This window comes from Eretmochelys imbricata, chromosome 3, assembly GCF_965152235.1.
Source record: "Eretmochelys imbricata isolate rEreImb1 chromosome 3, rEreImb1.hap1, whole genome shotgun sequence".
NCBI lineage: Eukaryota > Metazoa > Chordata > Testudines > Cheloniidae > Eretmochelys > Eretmochelys imbricata.
In genome coordinates this window covers 57476830-57494887 of record NC_135574.1, presented here as the reverse complement: position 1 = coordinate 57494887, position 18058 = coordinate 57476830, and the positions used below count along the sequence as shown (strand labels likewise).

The following is an 18058-nucleotide window of genomic DNA, read 5'->3' as shown; positions in this document are numbered from 1 at the left end:
CCACTGGTATAGCTTCTTTTGGTAAATATAAATTGAATTGTCTAATCTGTTAGAGTTTAGCTACCCAGGAAATTACTGTGCAGAAAGCCACGGTGTGAATCTATAATGCACCAGCTCATGCCGTCCCATGCTAATATTGCTACAGTATAGTGAAAATTCCCAAGTGCAGCTTGGCATAATACTTGAAAGCTTTGTACACCAAGCTGCACTCTGGGACTTTACCTGTGCTGTAACAGTGTCAACACAGGATCATGCTGCACGGCAAGCTGGTGAGCTGTAGAAACACATCCGGGCTTGGCACATGGTAACTTGCCAGGTAGACAGGCCCTTATAGTTAAAGTGGTACAAAACCTGTGTATAAAACAGCGGTTTCAGCTGACAAGCATTCAGTAGGCTGCTCCCCTCCAACCTGTCTCACAGAAAAAGGACTTACAAGTTAAGATCCCGTGGGAAGCTTTAGAGAGGACACCGAACCCAATAAAAGCTCCGGAATCCATACAGAGTCAGAATTGCCATACCTTGGACAGTCTCTTGCTTTATCAAAGGGTTATACAAGGAAGAGTGGTGAGAATTCACTTCAAGACTGTTGAAAACTTTAGTTTGATTAAAATAAGTATCTTAAAAGTTAACTTTCAGGATTGTTTCTAATTCTTGTGAGACCTTAGGAAGCTGGAATTCAGATCTAAGAACAATTTCATCTAAAAGATTTTTCTTTACAAGGACAAGGAGATTGGCTTAAGAGAAACCCTAAAATGAGTATTTTAAAGCATTTTGATATTTTAAAATCAATCCTTTTAAACTAGGGACTAATTTCTATTCCCTTTGAACAAGCTACTGAATTTAAGAGCTCTCTGAATCTGAGGCGTTCATACTCAGAGTGTATGTATGCATAATCATTTGATCTTACCTTTGAATGCTCAAATATCATGCAGTACCTTTAGATGAAGGGTAACCTCTTTTCCTTGAGAATTAGATAATTAGAGGTACTGGAAAAAATCTGATATCTGATTGTTGTCTATTGTAAAGAATTATTGTTGTACTGTTGCTTAGCCTTAATCATAATCTACATAAATTGCTTCCAAGACTGTATTTAGTATTTCTTATATGACTAGAATATCTTGTGCATTCAGACTCGATTCACAGATTTCAACTGCTGATTCCATAAATTGTCTGCAGTGGCTGAATAAAATTGATTTAAAATAACGAAGTGTCTTGATTTGAGAGAATTGTCTAAGGTAAAAAGTATAATGTGAAAAGAACTCAGTATTAAAATTAGTAAGCTAATGCTCCCTGGCTCAGTCAAAAAGGGGTTATCAATATTAATTTCATACAGATATTAGTTATTAATATTAACTAAAGGTATTACTTAAATCTAATTTGCTACATTTTCTCTACAATCAGCTGGCATCCCCTTTATTTGTAAATTTGATTCCCCTCCTTCCTTCATGCTTAAAAGTCATTGATGTCATCCACATCATTTAGACATGTTATAACTTTTTACACTCATACACAATATTACAAAAACACACTTTAGATGGTTGCTGGGAAGAAGCTGATGCAAATGATGTTAACTGATGAAGGTGGGAGTGGGAACATGGTTTGGATGAGTTTCCTCTGCTCTTCCATTTGATAAGCAAGCTTTGCACAGAAAATGTTGCTTGTATAGCACACAGGCTACAGAACTATTAAAACTAGAAGGAGCTGGTAGCTAGGAGACACACATGAGGACAGGAAGCTAACCTTTACCTCAAATCAGCAACAGAATGCCTTCTCTTTTTCTTGTCTTCCATATCCAATTTCTTTTCACTGTGCCCCATTTGGTCATCTAATTCCCATGATATCCTTCTTTCTTTTTTGCCATCATTTTTGCAGATCTCTAAGGACTTTGACCTTTCCATAGTCATAACATGCAGGCATGCAAAATTAAATGTAGACAGCTCAAATTGAAAATAATGAACAACAGATGCTAACTCTAGATTCACCTGCTGAAACACTTTTCAACATTACATTAAAATGACTTTAAATTTCAGTAAGAAATACTTTTTGAATGAATACAGTTACCAACTGTAAGTTACATCTGAAAAGGAATTATGGGTTATTTAATTGTAAAGATTTCATACCGTAGGATCTGACTTATTATCAGTATGTGAGAAAGAGGAAAAAGTCTGAAAAAGTTAGAGTTTGTTCTAAAAATATTGATAATTAAGTAGTAAGGGTCTGATCCTGCAACATTTACCCGTGTGACTGGTCTCATTGACTTCATTGAGCTTATATGCACAAGGAACATTCACATGAATAAGGACCTGATTCTGCAAAGACTTGTGCATGTGAATAACTTTAATCATGGGAGCAGTCTCACTAAAATAAATAGGTTTGTTAACTTCAGGAAAGTTAGTCACGTGCACAAATTCTTATAGGATTGAGCTCAAAGAGTTGAAGAGGGTAAAAGGGTGGTAATTATTGATAATATCACAAAATTCAGTCTAATCATAATGTCTGATCCTGCAATTCTGGCATGAAATCCTGCCCTGCTCAAGTCAGTGGAGCCTGAATTTTCCTCTAAGACCTCCCACTAATTTTAATGAGAGTTTCAGGCGTGGAAGATACTGAGCATCTGATTCTCAGTTTGGAAGAACAGCAAGTCAGATTAAGAATATTTTTTCAAACACTTTTAAAAAAATTCCATATTTTTTACTGAATAACACTGTAATTATAGCTACCTTATAATGATTTTATGTTTTGTTCATTGTACTATAATATAAGAAGAGTCAGGGCTGGCTGCTTCTATTAGAAACCAGTTCTGAGTGAAGCCTGGACAAGAAAGGCTCGATCTCCCTGCCCTAACCAAAGTAACCTGACCTGGGCAGAGGTCAATATTTCCTGGATCTCTATGAAGGACTAGTGTTTATATTATGGACTTTAACACCAGGTGGCTATTTTGAGTTGAGCTTTTTTTTTTTTTCGGTTAGCCCCACAAGGGGACCGAGAGCTGACCTGGCCAGTGTGCTATGCCAGAGAAGGAGCAGACCATTGTAGAACCAAGACACAGGAGGGTTGCTAGAGAGGAAGAATCCCTGCAATGCCACTTCCTGACATGAAGGGGCGCTCTAAAGGTGAACGCACACCATAATGCTCCCAGTGGCTTCAGTACAGCTGGATCAAAGCCCATAGTGAGGAGCTCTATGGAAGTTGGAAATGCAGGGTTTGCAATATATTTTAGACATTATTAATTTTTTCAACTGAAAATAGATGTTAACTAATCAATAACACATGATATGTTGGCTATAATTTTTGAGATATAGGAATAATATTCTTATTCACATGCCCTATAGCTTCAGAGGCATAACCAGCCAGTTCTGTGCTCCTTGATTTGAAATAGGAAAGGAAAACATTAACATATAAAAAACAAAAACAATAATATTAACATAATAATTTATTCCTCAGACAATTTATGGTTATATACCAGTGTTTACATCAAAATGGTTTAGTTTAAAAATAAAATCCTCCCTGTCTGCAGGGGGCAGTGTGCATTTGTACGTGCCCACACACACATGTTCACTCACAACAAAGGCACACTTAGAGAAAAAGGTTGAGTTAACCATACAAATTGATTTATTGGTAGAATAAAGAGGTAAAGCTGGCAACACTTAATGATTTTTATTTTGCGTTTTGGTTGTTTTTTTTGTGCAAAATTAAATCCTTTTATGGAAAATGCAAAGGGCAGCAACAGTACTGTGGGCAGCAAACTGACATATTACCATTTATATGCATTCTGAAGGACAACTTTTGTCCTTTACACAAACTCAAGAAACAGCCTTTCACTTTTGCAGTTGTTTGATGGCCATGTAATTTCTCTTTAAACCAGTGGTTCCCAAACTTGTTCCACCGCTTATGCAGGGAAAGCCTGTGGCGGGCCGGGCCGGTTTGTTTACCGGCCGCGTCCGCAACTTCAGCCGATCGCGGCTCCCAGTGGCCGCGGTTTGCTGCTCCAGGCCAATGGGAGCTGCTGGAAGCAATGGCCCGTATGTCCCTCGGCCCACACCGCTCCCAGCAGCTCCCATTGGCCTGGAGCAGCGAACCGTGGCCACTGGGAGCTGCGATCGGCCGAACCTGTGGACGCGGCAGGTAAACAAACCGGCCCGGCCCACCACGGGCTTTCCCTGCACAAGCGGCGGAACAAGTTTGGAAACCACTGCTTTAAACTATAGCTAGTTGACTTTCCTCTCTAATAACCCTGATCCTGTTAGGTGGAGAGCCCTCTCAGCTGTCTTCCATCTTAATAGAAATAGGCCCTTTGGCAATGATACTGCACAGAGGGCGGTATGGGCATCAAGACCTCTGTGGCAACACAAACTAAGAAATTAGGCTCCAGTCCACCATAGCATTTAAGCACATGTGCAATTTTAAGCATGTAAGTAGTGCCACTTAAGTGCTTTGCTGGATCAGAGCTTTAAAGTACTAATTTCCAGCTTGCTCCAAGTTTGGGTTTCTCCTTGCACAAATATAAAAATTTGCTGTTGCCCTGTCTGAATTTTTTGTTTACCTGTTTAAATGGCTGGATGCCAAGGTGGAAAAATATGTTCATTTCACAAAAGACTTAGGATGATAACGTGTATGTTTATGTGTGTGTGTGTTTATATATAATATATGACATTTTAAATATATTCTATTATATATATCATAAATATTTATATTTCTTATTTTATTTTTATTCTTTTTATTTTTACACCAAACAAGATTTGATACATTTAAAATAGCATCATAAACTCACCTGATTCTGCCCCTAGGGCGCTCAGATTGCTCTGACATAAAGCTTGTGCTGCTGAGGCGTGAGGCACTGCTGGTACGGGAAATGGCTGACACATCACTGACATCACTATCTGATGATTTGGCAGAGACGTTATCACAACTTCTGTACTGATCTGTTTGTATGTTATACTAAAGATTAAAAAAAGAAAGTGTGAGGTTTCTTTTCAAAATGTGAAATATACTCAGACAACAAATGAGGAGGACAATTCTTTTAAACTCCTGAAATATCCAGCAGTCCCAATAACTTCAGAAAAGTTATATATATATATATATATATATATATATATATATAGCATATATTTCTAATAATGTCTTGAAAAAACTGAAAATACGATAGGTTACTTCAAGCAGATGGGCTCCGTAATGTATGGCTGAGATGACAGAACTAAACTGTGATCCATGGAACACTAGAATATTATTTTCTTTGTTATTTAGTGCACCAAATTATGATTTGTACAAATAAAATGTTTTATTTACCTCTAGACATTTCTGTGGTGTCTGTGCAACTGTCTAGGGCTCTTTTGAAGTTTACATCTATGCCTAAGATGGATACATTGGGATGCAACAAAAGAAGATCATAGATTGACAAAGCCATCCTCACTAATAATTAGTAAGTGGTAAATGACTTGAAATCTGAATGCTTAACCTTACTTTGATAAAAGTTACTTGAATAAATGAAAAAAGTTCATTAGTTGAGCACAGTAGCTAAAATAATGTAACACTTACATACCAACGTCATTTTGTGATCTACTTATTTATTATCATTTTGAGAAAACACAGGCAAGAAAAATAGTGTTTAAAATTATATTGAAGTCATTTGGTCAAAGAATGCTAATGAAAGATGAAGCCTCTTTTAGGCTCTGAATCATAATTTTCATGTTGCTCCATCTACTTTATGTTAAAAAAATCACCCTCTTCTGATTCTCAGACCTCATCTGACTTTATGGGAAAGCAATGAAGAAATTTCCACCCAATAAATCCCTTAACTGCTTTTCATTCTGTGGTTTTACCAAAGTAGGACTTCCTTTTTAAAAACTACAACATGACACATCCACAGGGTTTCAGTCAAGTTTGAAAATCCAATCTGTTGAGCTCAGGGCCCTTGAGGATGTTGACTTTTAGATAGAAATTCATGGTGTTGAGGGGTATGTGTGTGTTTTGGCCAGCTCAGTTTGTGGAATGACTTCATAGTTTCTGCTTTTAGATGTGAAAAGCATCATGGTGGGTGACAGACACTATCTGCGTGGGCTGTCATTAGCACGTGCACTAAATGCACCTTCTCCTGTACATTTGTGGGTGTAGGAAAAAGAGGACTCAGAATTGCAAGAGTAAACAAAAATCCAGAATGCAAGGCTGAAGGGAACTCCTCCCCCTCATTCTCTGCCAATCACATACAAATCTGCTGGTAAGAAAGGGAAGGAAGAATAGATAATAATTTGTTGCTTGTAACCTCTGTCATACAAGATAAGTTTCTTAAATATATTTGAATCATATTTCTCTGATATTTTATAACAATAGTGCACTATAATCAGATTGTCCAATGAATCCAATGGCAATCAGGATGAGTCATTTTCACCAATATTCAGTTGTACTGCACATATCCTGAGTGTTGCTAAGGACCAGCAACTCCAAAAGGTATCAGTCCTTAGTACTTTTCAATATTAGACCCTATATATTTTAAACCCATGTGCCTCACATTAAGCGCTTACTGGTGTTATATTGGTAACTGCTTGAGGATTTTAGTGATTGAATTGCCTTTGCCTTATGCTCATTTCTTCCATTTGAAAATCTGAAGTCTGTTATTAGGCTCTTGTTCTTCAATGATCTGTGATCTACACTATGCATGTGTGTATATATGTATAAACAAACGTGTACACATTCTCAAGTATGTGCACATACGCGCACACACTCTTATACAAACTACTTGACTATCTACAACTTTCCAAATATCATATCTGTGAAATAACTTTAGAGAGCCAACTCATAACAGCAAAGTTGTATTCAGGTAAGGGTGGGAGTTAGAACTACAGAAATTTAGCATTGAGGGATGATTTCAAAAATTGTGGATTTTTTTTTTTCAGAAACAGGAGAGAGCATATTTCCCACCTTAGCATGCCATATTTTACTTTTATACTTTTTGTTATGTTTGTGAGGTGAGAAGTGAAAATAAATACTTCTCTGATTTCTTTCAGTCATACAAGTATTTGCCTATCAGCAACATTAGTTAGAGTATAAAATTAGAATAATAGAATCATAGGGTTAGATGGGACCACAAGGGTCATCTAGTCTAAGCCCAAGATGCAGGATTTTTTGTGTCTAAACCACCCAAGACAGATGGCTATCCAGCCTCCTTTTGAAAACTTTCAGTGAAGAAGCTTCCACAACCTCCCTAGGCAATCTGTTTCATTGTCCTACTGTTCTTATAGTTAGGAAGTTTTTCCTGAGAGTTAATCTAAAACTCTATGCTGTAGTTTGAACCCATCGCCTCTTGTCTTGCCCTTTTTGGCAAAAGAGAACAACTTTTCACCATATTTTTTATGGCAGCCTTTCAAGTATCTGAAGACCACTATCATGTCCCCACTTAATCTCCTCTTTTCCAAACTAAACATACCCCGTTCCTTCAGCCTTTGCTAATATGGTTTGCATTCCATCCCTTTGATCATATCTGTCACTCACCTCTGGATCTGTTCCAGTTTTTCCACATCCTTTCTATACATTGGTGACCAAAATCAGACACAATACTTCAGCTGAGGCCTAACCAGCGCTGAGTAGAGCGGTACTGTAACCTCCCATGACTTGCATGCTACGCTGCTGTTAATGCAACCAAAAATTGCATTTGCTTTTTTTCTAAGAGCATCACATTGCTGACTCATGTTGAAGCTGTGATCTATCAAAATTTCCAGATCCTTTTCAGCAGTGCTGCTAAGCCAAGCCATTTCCCCCCATTCTGTATTTGTACATTTGGTTTTTCTTCCCTAAGTGAAGCACCTTACATTTGTGTTGGTTGAACTTCATTTTGTTGTCAATAGCCCAGTTCTCCAATTTATCGAGATCTCTCTAAATTTTAGCTCTATCCTCCAAAGTATTGGCAACCCCCACACCCAGCTTTGTGTCATCCAGAAATGTTATCTGTATGCTCTCTATTCCTACATCCAGGTTATTAATAAATGTTCAACAATGCCGGACCTTAGCTGCTCAGTGGCCACTGATACACAACACGGCTCATCAGAAGCCTCTCAATGTGTTTTGAACATAAGTCTCTTTTACTCCATGTTTCCATATATTTTTCCTCCTGAAAGAGCAGCAGGATCTCAGGAGTGGCTCAAGTGTGTTGGTTTCCTGGACTGCAACACCTTTATTGTACTTTGTGCACGTCACTGGAAAGTTGTGGTCACGTATTTTTTCTCAACCTTGGGATTTGTCCATCTTTCCTCTTTTGCTATCTATGCTTCTCTCTCAATATACACTGACTATATTCCTTTTTTTGCTTTGTTAACAGTAGTCTTAAGCTAGCTCAGTGTTGCATGATTATGTAGGTATACAGTGCCAGGGCTGGATGGTATGTTGGACCAGCTCAAGTGTGGTACTTGTTGCCTCCTACAAAAATGGTGTAAGTACTGCTACTGACATTAATAAAGAGTTTCTACTATTCCCAAGTGAGAGAGGCCTGCATTTTAAAGCAGACAGTTCTATTCCTTATGCTGCATGGACGTAGTTTAAATGACGTCCATTTTGCTATGGATTTATTACAACACACACAGCCAAAAATATCCCCCCAACACTCAAGCCTCACCAGAGGAAATCATAAGCCATTTTAGAAAACACTGTACCCGCGAATGATTAGTTTCTACGTGAGATACTCTCTGCACTATGGAAGCTCCCTTAAATGGAGCTTTCAGGTGTGGCTCCAGGCTAGGCAATTGTTGCCAAGCAGTGTGCTAGAACATTTTGTATAGTGGGGGTGCTGAGAGCCATTGAACCAAACTGTAAACCCTGATATCATGGAAACCACTTCAAGATAGGGGGAAAAGTGCCATGGACTGAAAGAGATCCACTTATTACTATTATTTAAAATTTGGTAGAGACCCCCACTAGGGCTCAAGGGGCTAGGATAAATCTGCTATTTAGAAAGAAAGAATAGGGATTAGCACTGGAGGTAAATACACAGTAATTTAGACACATTTTATAATGCCTAGTAATGCTCAGGAGCTTTCTCCAGCAGAAGTCTGAAGGAGTCTTTTATTCATCTAGAATCCCAATACACTTTCAGCTGTCTGAGTGGACTCCAAATCTTGTTTAAGAAAATTCATATAATCAATTTTTTTCTTCTCACATTTTTAAATGGCCACAAAAGCAAAAAAAGAATCAAAGAAATATATCTGTAAATCTTCAATAAACTAAAGCATGAGAATTTTTTGCAACCATTATTTTTCTCCCAACCATACATGGTACTTCAGGGTGTTTTTATTCCAAAAATTTGTTGCTCATCCCAAAAGCAGAATATGGTACTTGTTCTGATAACAACTACTACACAGTAGGTCTATTTTTAGTCATTAATAGTAACAAGGATGGGAAGTCCATTCCCTCTGCTGTGTAACAGCATTAGTTATAACTCCTGTTCTGAGTTACAGAAATATAGCCTTCTTTCAATATAACTATCTGAAGTGTAAACTTGTACTGCAGTTATTCTGTTCACTTGCCACCTATGGAATAGCTTGCTCCTGTACTGTGTCAGTGAAAGTAGAAAAAGGTGGTTGATGAACTGCAGACACACTAACTTCAGTAGAAATAATGGAGACACAAACTAAAAGAATGTTCTTGCTGGATGTTATTCCAGTTCTGTAATGACTCGGGATTTTAATATTTTCTTGGTTATAGGGCAAATTTCACAGATCATTTTTCATTAATCTTTTAGTGGGATCAAAGCTCATTTCTACTTCTTTCTCCCCCACTCTCCCTACTACTATGGGATATAAAGGGGCTTAGGATTTAGTTTCACAGTCAAGATCCTGTGGCTTTCCTGCAGCACACAATAAAAGCTCACTGTATACACCAGCCTTTATGGAGCCTCTCTCTGTCTCATGCAAAGCTCTGAACACAGTTGCTCAGTTCACAGCCCTTCCGTAAGGCTTCTCTCTATCATAGGAACATATATGGTCCTCATTACAATAGTATCTGAATGCCTCACAATCTTTATCCTCACAAAAACCCTTTGATGTAGGAAAGCATTTTATCCCCATTTTAGAGATCTGGGGCTGAGACACAGAAAGACTAAGTGACTTGCCCAGGGTCACACAGGTCTGCCAAATCCCAGACTAACAGCCAATCCTACTCTCCTGGAAGACTTAAATTGTAGATCAAAATCTATGTAGCCTGATCCTAAAATAAAGCCCCTCTTAAATGTCATATCTCCTTTTTTGAGCAGGATATGACAAGCACTGTAGCTTTCCTAAAGATTAAGTCTTAACCGATTCATTCATTCATTTTCATTCAGCTTCAATGAAAAATAAGTTTACGTTAAACAAAATGCTTTCAAAATACTCAAAGTACTAACTGAGCTAGCAATGTACTTCAATCTAGAGTGGTGTCCTTTTAAGTGTTTACTATAAAGCTCTCATCAGTAGGAATCTGGAATAAACACCTCTTTTAAAAATGTGTTGTGCATTGACTGGAACAAGAACAGCTTTGGAGTTTGTGCATATGTTCAGTATGTAAACAATGCATATTAAGATCCTGAATCAAATTCTTCTCTCACACCGGTGTAAATCCAGAATCATGTTACAGCAGGGCCTGTGAGTCTCCCACACATAACAAAAACGTAGCATTAACACAAACATATTACAGTAGTTCTGGGGACAAGAGCCTTACTGATATTTAGATAGGTTTCAGAGTAGCAGCCGTGTTAGTCTGTATTCTCAAAAAGAAACGGAGTACTTGTGGCACCTTAGAGACTAACAAATTTATTTGAGCATAAGCTTTCGTGACCTACAGCTCACTTCATTGATAGTAAAGGGAGAAATGAGTCAAAGAATTCTTAAAACTTTTAAATTTTTTTTTCCTTTCATTAGATTCACAGCAACATTTTCTTTGTTTTTTCATTTAATCCTTTCATATAAATTATGGAGTTTTTCCATTACAACTGAAGCCAGTAAGGAGCTGAAGCAGCATCTACATGGCTTCCAAAACAGCTTGAAATTCAGAGTACAAAAGACAATCACAAAGAGAAGGATTATAGTCGTCCTAATGCAGAGATTTGCTTGTTCACAGTATGTTTACTGAAAAATAGCTGGACTGTGATTATTCAAATACTAACACGCTGCCTGGTTAATGGCTGAATACTGCGAATATGCAAAATAACCATATAGTGAGAGTGAATGAGAATCCCAACACCAGAATGAAGAGAACTGCATGCTTGGAAAAATGTACCAGTTTTAGCTCAGAACATAATAAGGGCCATAGTAGGTCAGACCAATGGTCCATCTAGGCCAGTATCCTATATTCTGACAGGGGCTGGTGTCAGATGGACTGAACAGAACAATGCAATTAACAAGTGATCCATTCCCAGTTGTCCAGTCCCAGCTTCTGCCACTCAGAGGTCTAGGTACACCCACAGAATGGGGTTATGTCCCTGACCATCTTGGCTGATGGACCTATCTCCATGAACTTATCTAATTTGGAAGCTGTACAGCCTTGTCGCAGTCTGGCTGCTTGAAAGAAAAAAAATGTATGTGTAATACAAAGCATATTTTAAATAAATAGGGAAATACTTCTTCGCATATGGAATTCACTACTGGAGGTAATGATGCAGCAGAACACGAAGGATTTTAACAGCATTTAGATAATTCTGTGCACAACAGAACAATTACAGTTATACATGGTAAGAGGGGAATAATCAAAACTCATGCTTCGGGGTGTTAACTGATTACTGCAGGACCCAGAAAGGAATATTTTCCCTATGTACAGCACCTCATAATTGGCCACAAGCTCACTGGGGAGAGGGGCTCATCTTTCTCTGAAGCAAAACTCATATGCTTCATTGCCTATACTGGCAGCAGGATGGGGGAAATTGGTTTTGCTTTGGGATGGCAAACTATATGCTTGCTACTAATATGAACAATTTCTTTACATCTACTTCATCACTCACATTCTGAATTTTAAAATGTATATTAGATCACCTCAACAACTTGTCTTTACCCATAAAAATAAGTCCATCTTCTATAGCTTTCATTGTTTTTCGCTTTCTACCATGTTAATAATTTTTTTAAAGAACTTTAGTAAGACTGTTGAATATGGCCATCTCTTGCTAAAGACCACACTAGCTAGTCTTGAATTAAGAGCTATCATATCCCTTAATATGGTTTATCAGATATTTATCACAACTGGTATTAAATTGTCTAGTCTATGGTTTCTTGTTTGTCTCATAAAAACTGCTGTAGACAAGGAAAGATTATAGGACTAAGAGTCAACCTGCTTCCTTTACCAATATACATATCAGATTACAGTGGTTCAGGGTAATGAATTTCATAACTGAAGAATGCCTACAAAGTTAAAATGCTGAGAATGTGCCCTCCACAACCAGCATGCAAAGGGTTAGCCAAAAGAAAAACAGCATTGCCCCTTTAAAAGCTTCTTACCAGGGGTAAAGAGAAGGGGGAAAGTTTACAGGGATGGACAAGAAGGGCAGGAAGCAATTGGGGGCAGGTCAGGTCAGATCACTGCACTATCCTTCCTGCTGACCAGAAGATTGTGTGTGTGGGGGTATTTATACATCATACAGCCCCAGATAGGTCCTCTTTACCAGGATTTGGCTGCCAAGTGGTGGCTCCAGGGCATTTTGTCATGGGAATAGCAAAGCCCAACCATTTTAACCATAAGGGTTAATAAAGAGATGAAGGAGGATTTGAGGGTTTTGGAGCAGTTTCTGAATCATCAGAGTGTCTTTTTGGAGGGAGGAAAGGATGGCAGAGGCAGATTTAAAGGTTCATTCAGATGCATCGGAAGGAACAGGTTTGGAGTATTTTATCAAGACAGGTGGTATGCCCAGAAATGGCCCTCAGATTGGATACCAAGATTGGGATAGTGAAAGATATACTACTCTTGGAATTCTTTCCCATTTTGGTAGCAGTAACTATTTGAGGAACATATTTTGGAAACAAAAAAGTGCAGTTTTGTAATGACAACTTTGCCGTGGTACATGTTAACAATCACCAGTCCTCCAGATCTCCCAGGGCCATGAAGTTGGTAAGGGCATTATGATTCTAGTGGCTAAATCTTAACATATGTTTTTCTGCCATGCATATGCCCAGGATTGATAAAGACATAGCTAATGTGTTCTCTCAAAAGGTAATAACAAAATGTTTTTTAAGTACATCAGAAGCAGGAAGCCTGCTAAACAACCAGTGGGGCCCCTGGATGATCGAGATACAAAAGGAGCACTTAAAGACAATAAAGTCATTGCAGAGAAACTAAATGAATTCTTTTCTTCAGTCTTCACAGCTGAGGATGTTAGGGAGATTCCCAAACTTGAGCCGTCTTTTGTAGGTGACAAATCTGAGGAATTGTCACAGATTGAAGTATCACTAGAGAAGGTTTTGGAATTAATTGAGAAAAATAACAGTAACAAGTCACCGGGATCAGATGGCATTCACCCAAGAGTTCTGAAAGAACTCAAATGTGAAATTGTGGAACTATTAACTATGGTTTGTAACCTGTCCTTTAAATCATCTACTGTACCCAATGACTGGAAGGTAGCTAATGTAATTCCAATATTTAAGAAGGGCTCCAGAGGTGATCCTGGCAATTACAGACCAGTAAGTCTAACATCAGTATCAGGCAAATTGGTTGAAACAACAGTAAAGAATAATATTGTCAGACACATAGAAGAACATAAATTGTTGTGCAAAAGTCAACATGATTTCTGTAAAGGGAGATCATGTCTTACTAATCTATTAGAATTCTTTGAGGGGGTTAACAAACATGTGGACAAGGGGGATCCAGTGGATATAGTGTACTTAGATTTCCAGAAAGCCTTTGACAAGGCTCACCAAAGGCTCTTATGTAAATTAAGTTGTCATGGGATAAGAGGGAAGATCCTTTCATGGATTGAGAACTGGTTAAAAGATAGGGAACAAAGGGTAGGAATAAATGGTAAATTTTCAGAATGGAGAGGGGTAACTAGTGGTATTCCCCAAGGGTCAGTCCTAGGACAAATCCTATTCAATTTATTCATAAATGATCTGGAGAAAGCGGTAAACAGGGAGGTGGCAAAGTTTGCAGATGATACTAAACTGCTCAAGATCGTTAAGACCAAAGCAGACTGTGAAGAACTTCAAAAAGATCTCACAAAACTAAGTGATTGGCCAACAAAATGGCAAATGAAATTTAATGTGGATAAATGTAAAGTAATGCACATTGGAAAAAATAACCCCAGCTATATATACAATACGATGGGGGCTAATTTAGCTACAACTAATCAGGAGAAAGATCGTGGAGTCATCGTGGATAGTTCTCTGAAGACGTCCACGCCGTGTGCAGCGGCAGTCAAAAAAGCAAACAGGATGTTAGGAATCATTAAAAAAGGGATAGAGAATAAAATGGAGAATATCTTATTGCCCTTATATAAATCCATGGTACGCCCACATCTTGAATACTGCGTACAGATGTGGTCCCCTCATCTCAAAAAAGATATACTGGCATTAGAAAAGGTTCAGAAAAGGGCAACTAAAATGAACGGGTCCAATATGAGGAGAGATTAAAGAGGCTAGGACTTTTCAGCTTGGAAAAGAGGAGACTAAGGGGGAATATGATAGAAGTATATAAAATCATGAGTGGTGTGGAGAAAGTGAATAAGGAAAAGTTATTTACTTGTTCCCGTAATATAAGAACTAGGGGTCACCAAATGAAATTAATGGGTAGCAGGTTTAAAACAAATACAAGGAAGTTCTTCTTCACTCAGTGCACAGCCAACCTGTGGAACTCCTTTCCTGAGAAGGTTGTGAAGGCTAGGACTATAACAGGGTGTACTGGATAAATTCATGGAGGTTAAGTCCATTAATGGCTATTAGCCAGGATGGGTAAGGCCTAGGCTCTGTTTGTCAGAGGGTGGAGATGGATGGCAGGAGAGAGATCACTAGATCATTACCTGTTAAATTCACTCCCTCTGGGGCACCTGGCATTGGCCACTGTCGGAAGACAGGATACTGGGCTGGATGGACCTTTGGTCTGACCCAGTATGGCCATTCTTATGTTCTTATGAGTTCAGATGGACAAATATCAGAGAGTAGCATCAGGGAGCAATCAGGAACGAGAACAGATGCCGGTAGTACTCTAGAACCTTGACAGCTCTCAGGAATGTACAGAGATCAGTAGAACCATAATGTTTAGGGCCTGTGACAGGAATATTAATGATTTTGTGAAATTTCAGAGGAGGGAAGGCCTGTCAATAATATGGCCTACTCTAGTATACTGGAATACATGGTGTCATCTACCATTGAGCCTTATGTTGCCAGTATAATGAGGGGTTACCTGGATCCTTGTGGTAGTTTCTTAGTCCAGAGATTTTTAGTAGAGTAATCTCAGGACATGGGTCCTAGAAAAGATCCATGTTCTCCCATCACTGTTCAAACACTTAGGTCCGGTCCACACTACAAACCTATAACAGTATAACTGCGTCGCTCAGGGTTGTGAAAAATATACACCTCTGAGCAATGTAGTTATACTGATCTAACTCTGTGTACAGACAGCACTATGCTGGTGGGAGAACTTAACTCGCCAACATAGCTACCGCCTCTCGGTGAGGTGGATTAACTAAGCCTACTGGTGAGCTCTCTCCTATCGGTTTAGAGCATTTTCATTAAAGCGCTACAGCAGTGCAGCTTCATCAGTGCCGCTGCACTGATGCAGCATTTTAAGTGTAGACATGCCCTTAGAGATTTGGTCCAAGTTCTCAATCAAATACGCAGAAGCAGCCAGGAGGCTGCCTTGTTCAAAGCTGCATTCTTGGTAGCAATTTTTGGAACTTTTAAAGTTAGTGAACTAATGCCTGGGTTAGCAAGGGATACTTTGGGAAGGACTTTGGAGTGCAAGGATTTACAATGGGAAGTGCAATCAGTTTTCTAAACCATGAGGATTTCCAAAACTGATCAAGTGGGCAAAGTGAGTCCATATAGCTACATCTGTGGGGTGAGGCAAGGAATTGCCCAATAAGAACATTAAGGATTTATACAGCAATGAGACCCATACGGCCCCTCTTTATGCATGGTGATAGAAGGCTCCTCACAGCTTTGTTACAGTTTTCAAAAAGGGGCTTTCAAAGCTGGGGTTACTGGTGCAAGAATTTGGTTCCCACTTTTTCTGATTGGGGGTGCAATAGTTGTGGCCCACCTAGGGCTAGGGGCCACAGCAATTCAGGCAATGACATTCAAGTGTACACAAATCAGAGTTAACTTTCTTGTACTTCCACTTTCAGAATCATGCAAACAGGCCAGGTGAGCAGTGGTGTGGACCTGCAGACACAATATTTTATACTGGGCACACAGGAAGGGCTTCCAGGTTGGTGAGCAGTTCACATCTGGGCCTAGAGAGTAAGGCAATCCTGAGCTGGAATGGAAGCAGAGGCGTGCTATTGGACCAGCTGATGTGTGCTGTACACTCTTTGGGAGCAGACACCGGATGCAAATATGGTTCACTTTGGTTAAAAACAAAAACAGGAAGGAATCAGTGAATATCTGGTTAAAAACAAAAACAGGCAGAGGTGTGGGAGGCAGCTAAGCATTTTGCTGGTGCCTCCTTGTGGCAGATGTCCTGGCCGGTACTCAGTATAGAAGGGATGTGGTTATTGGATATAATGTGCCCGAAAAGAGTTTGAAGGAAAGCAACTCTTAAGGGAGCTGAATAAGTGGAGTTTGCAGCTTCTACATCTCATCAGCAGGGAGATGACCTCCCTCCTGTTTCTAGACTCCTTTAAGGAAGCTGAGGAAGGGATTTGGGGCTCCTACATCTGGAAAAGCAGGGAACTGATGGGCACTCCCACATGTTATAAGTGAATAAAGTTGCAGCCTCATTAAATGACATCCATTACCTCCTGTCTTTTTTCTGGTGTGGTCGAACAATGAACTTGGTTAAACCTTATACCTTAAACATTTATAACAGATTGCATTATAGTATCCGTGCAATAACGACCTTAACACATAAAATGACAAAGTTACTGGAGCAAAAACCACAATATAGTAGTGACAAGTTAAAAATAACTGAGATTAGAAAACAAAAACAAATAATGGGTCACAGTGTAAAACTTTATCCACCCATGTATCAGGATCAGGTGACACAAGATCATCAGCTCAGATGTTATATTTAATTTTAATCAACTGGAACATTAAACAGGTGCATGTTAAGGATATTTTGGATTTCAAGCTCAGCACAAATTACTCATTTTACTTTCCACTGTTTTATCTTGAAATGCTCAGCTTCTTTGTAGTGACATAAGGTGCCCAGAAAAGGTAACCCTGTCACTTCAATAGATGGACACCATGCTTCCTTTAAGATATGATCATTTATATTTAAACATTCCTTCTTAACGAACAGTGATGTAATACAATTATTTTAGTTTAGCACCTAAATGCTAAGGGTTTAATTTTGGCCTCAGTTCCCCATATTAGTACTGTGATGGGATGTACCAGCCCCACAGTGGTGCAGCAGGGGTTAACCCTTCTCTCTTGGCCAAGGAGGCGATGTCCCCTCAGCTCTGTTGGGCATGCTCCAGCTGGAGACGATATAAAAGGCAGCAGAGCAGCTCAATCTGGGCTGACTGCCAGTGAGGAAGGAGCTGGGCTGCTGACACCTGGGGGAGGAATTCTTGCACTCCAGGACGTGGAGGCCAGCCAGATGGAGACAGACCCCAAAACATAGGCTTGAGACACAGCAGAGAGGGGAGAGACCATGGAGACCCAGAGGTGGCAAACTGCAGAGAATTGGGTAGGAAGTGACCCAGGGAAACTTTGCGGGGAAGTGGTGGTAGAACTGGAGATAGCTCTGTGTGTTTTGGTAGGATCCCTCCCAAGCTGGTGGTGGGCACCGACAGGGCCCTGGGTTGGGATCTGGTGGAGAAGGCGGGCCCAGGTCCCCCTATCCTGGCCACCGCCCACGCTGGGGTGGTGGTCCAGCTCACCTACACTATTGACTCTGGCCACTAGGCCGCCCTGCCCTGAGCGCAGGGACCAGGCTATTGACTAAGGTCACAGGGCCACGCAGC

The 18058-nt window shown here is 39.5% G+C and overlaps 1 protein-coding gene across 3 annotated transcripts in view; it reads right to left on the bottom strand.

The window, feature by feature from the left end:
- The window catches only part of RIMS1 (regulating synaptic membrane exocytosis 1), a 492040-nt gene that overhangs the window by 88949 nt on the left and 385033 nt on the right, over positions 1-18058 (bottom strand). Inside the window, exons 28-29 of one of the 3 annotated variants that reach the window (XM_077811609.1) lie at positions 4772-4938; positions 1747-1890 (exon numbers count right to left, since the gene is read on the bottom strand). The exons of 1 other annotated variant lie outside the window; for it this stretch is intronic. In XM_077811609.1, the coding sequence (XP_077667735.1) occupies positions 1747-1890; positions 4772-4938 (311 nt within the window). The remainder of the gene's footprint in view (positions 1-1746; positions 1891-4771; positions 4939-18058) is intronic. One more of the 3 variants, XM_077811610.1, reaches the window with a different exon arrangement.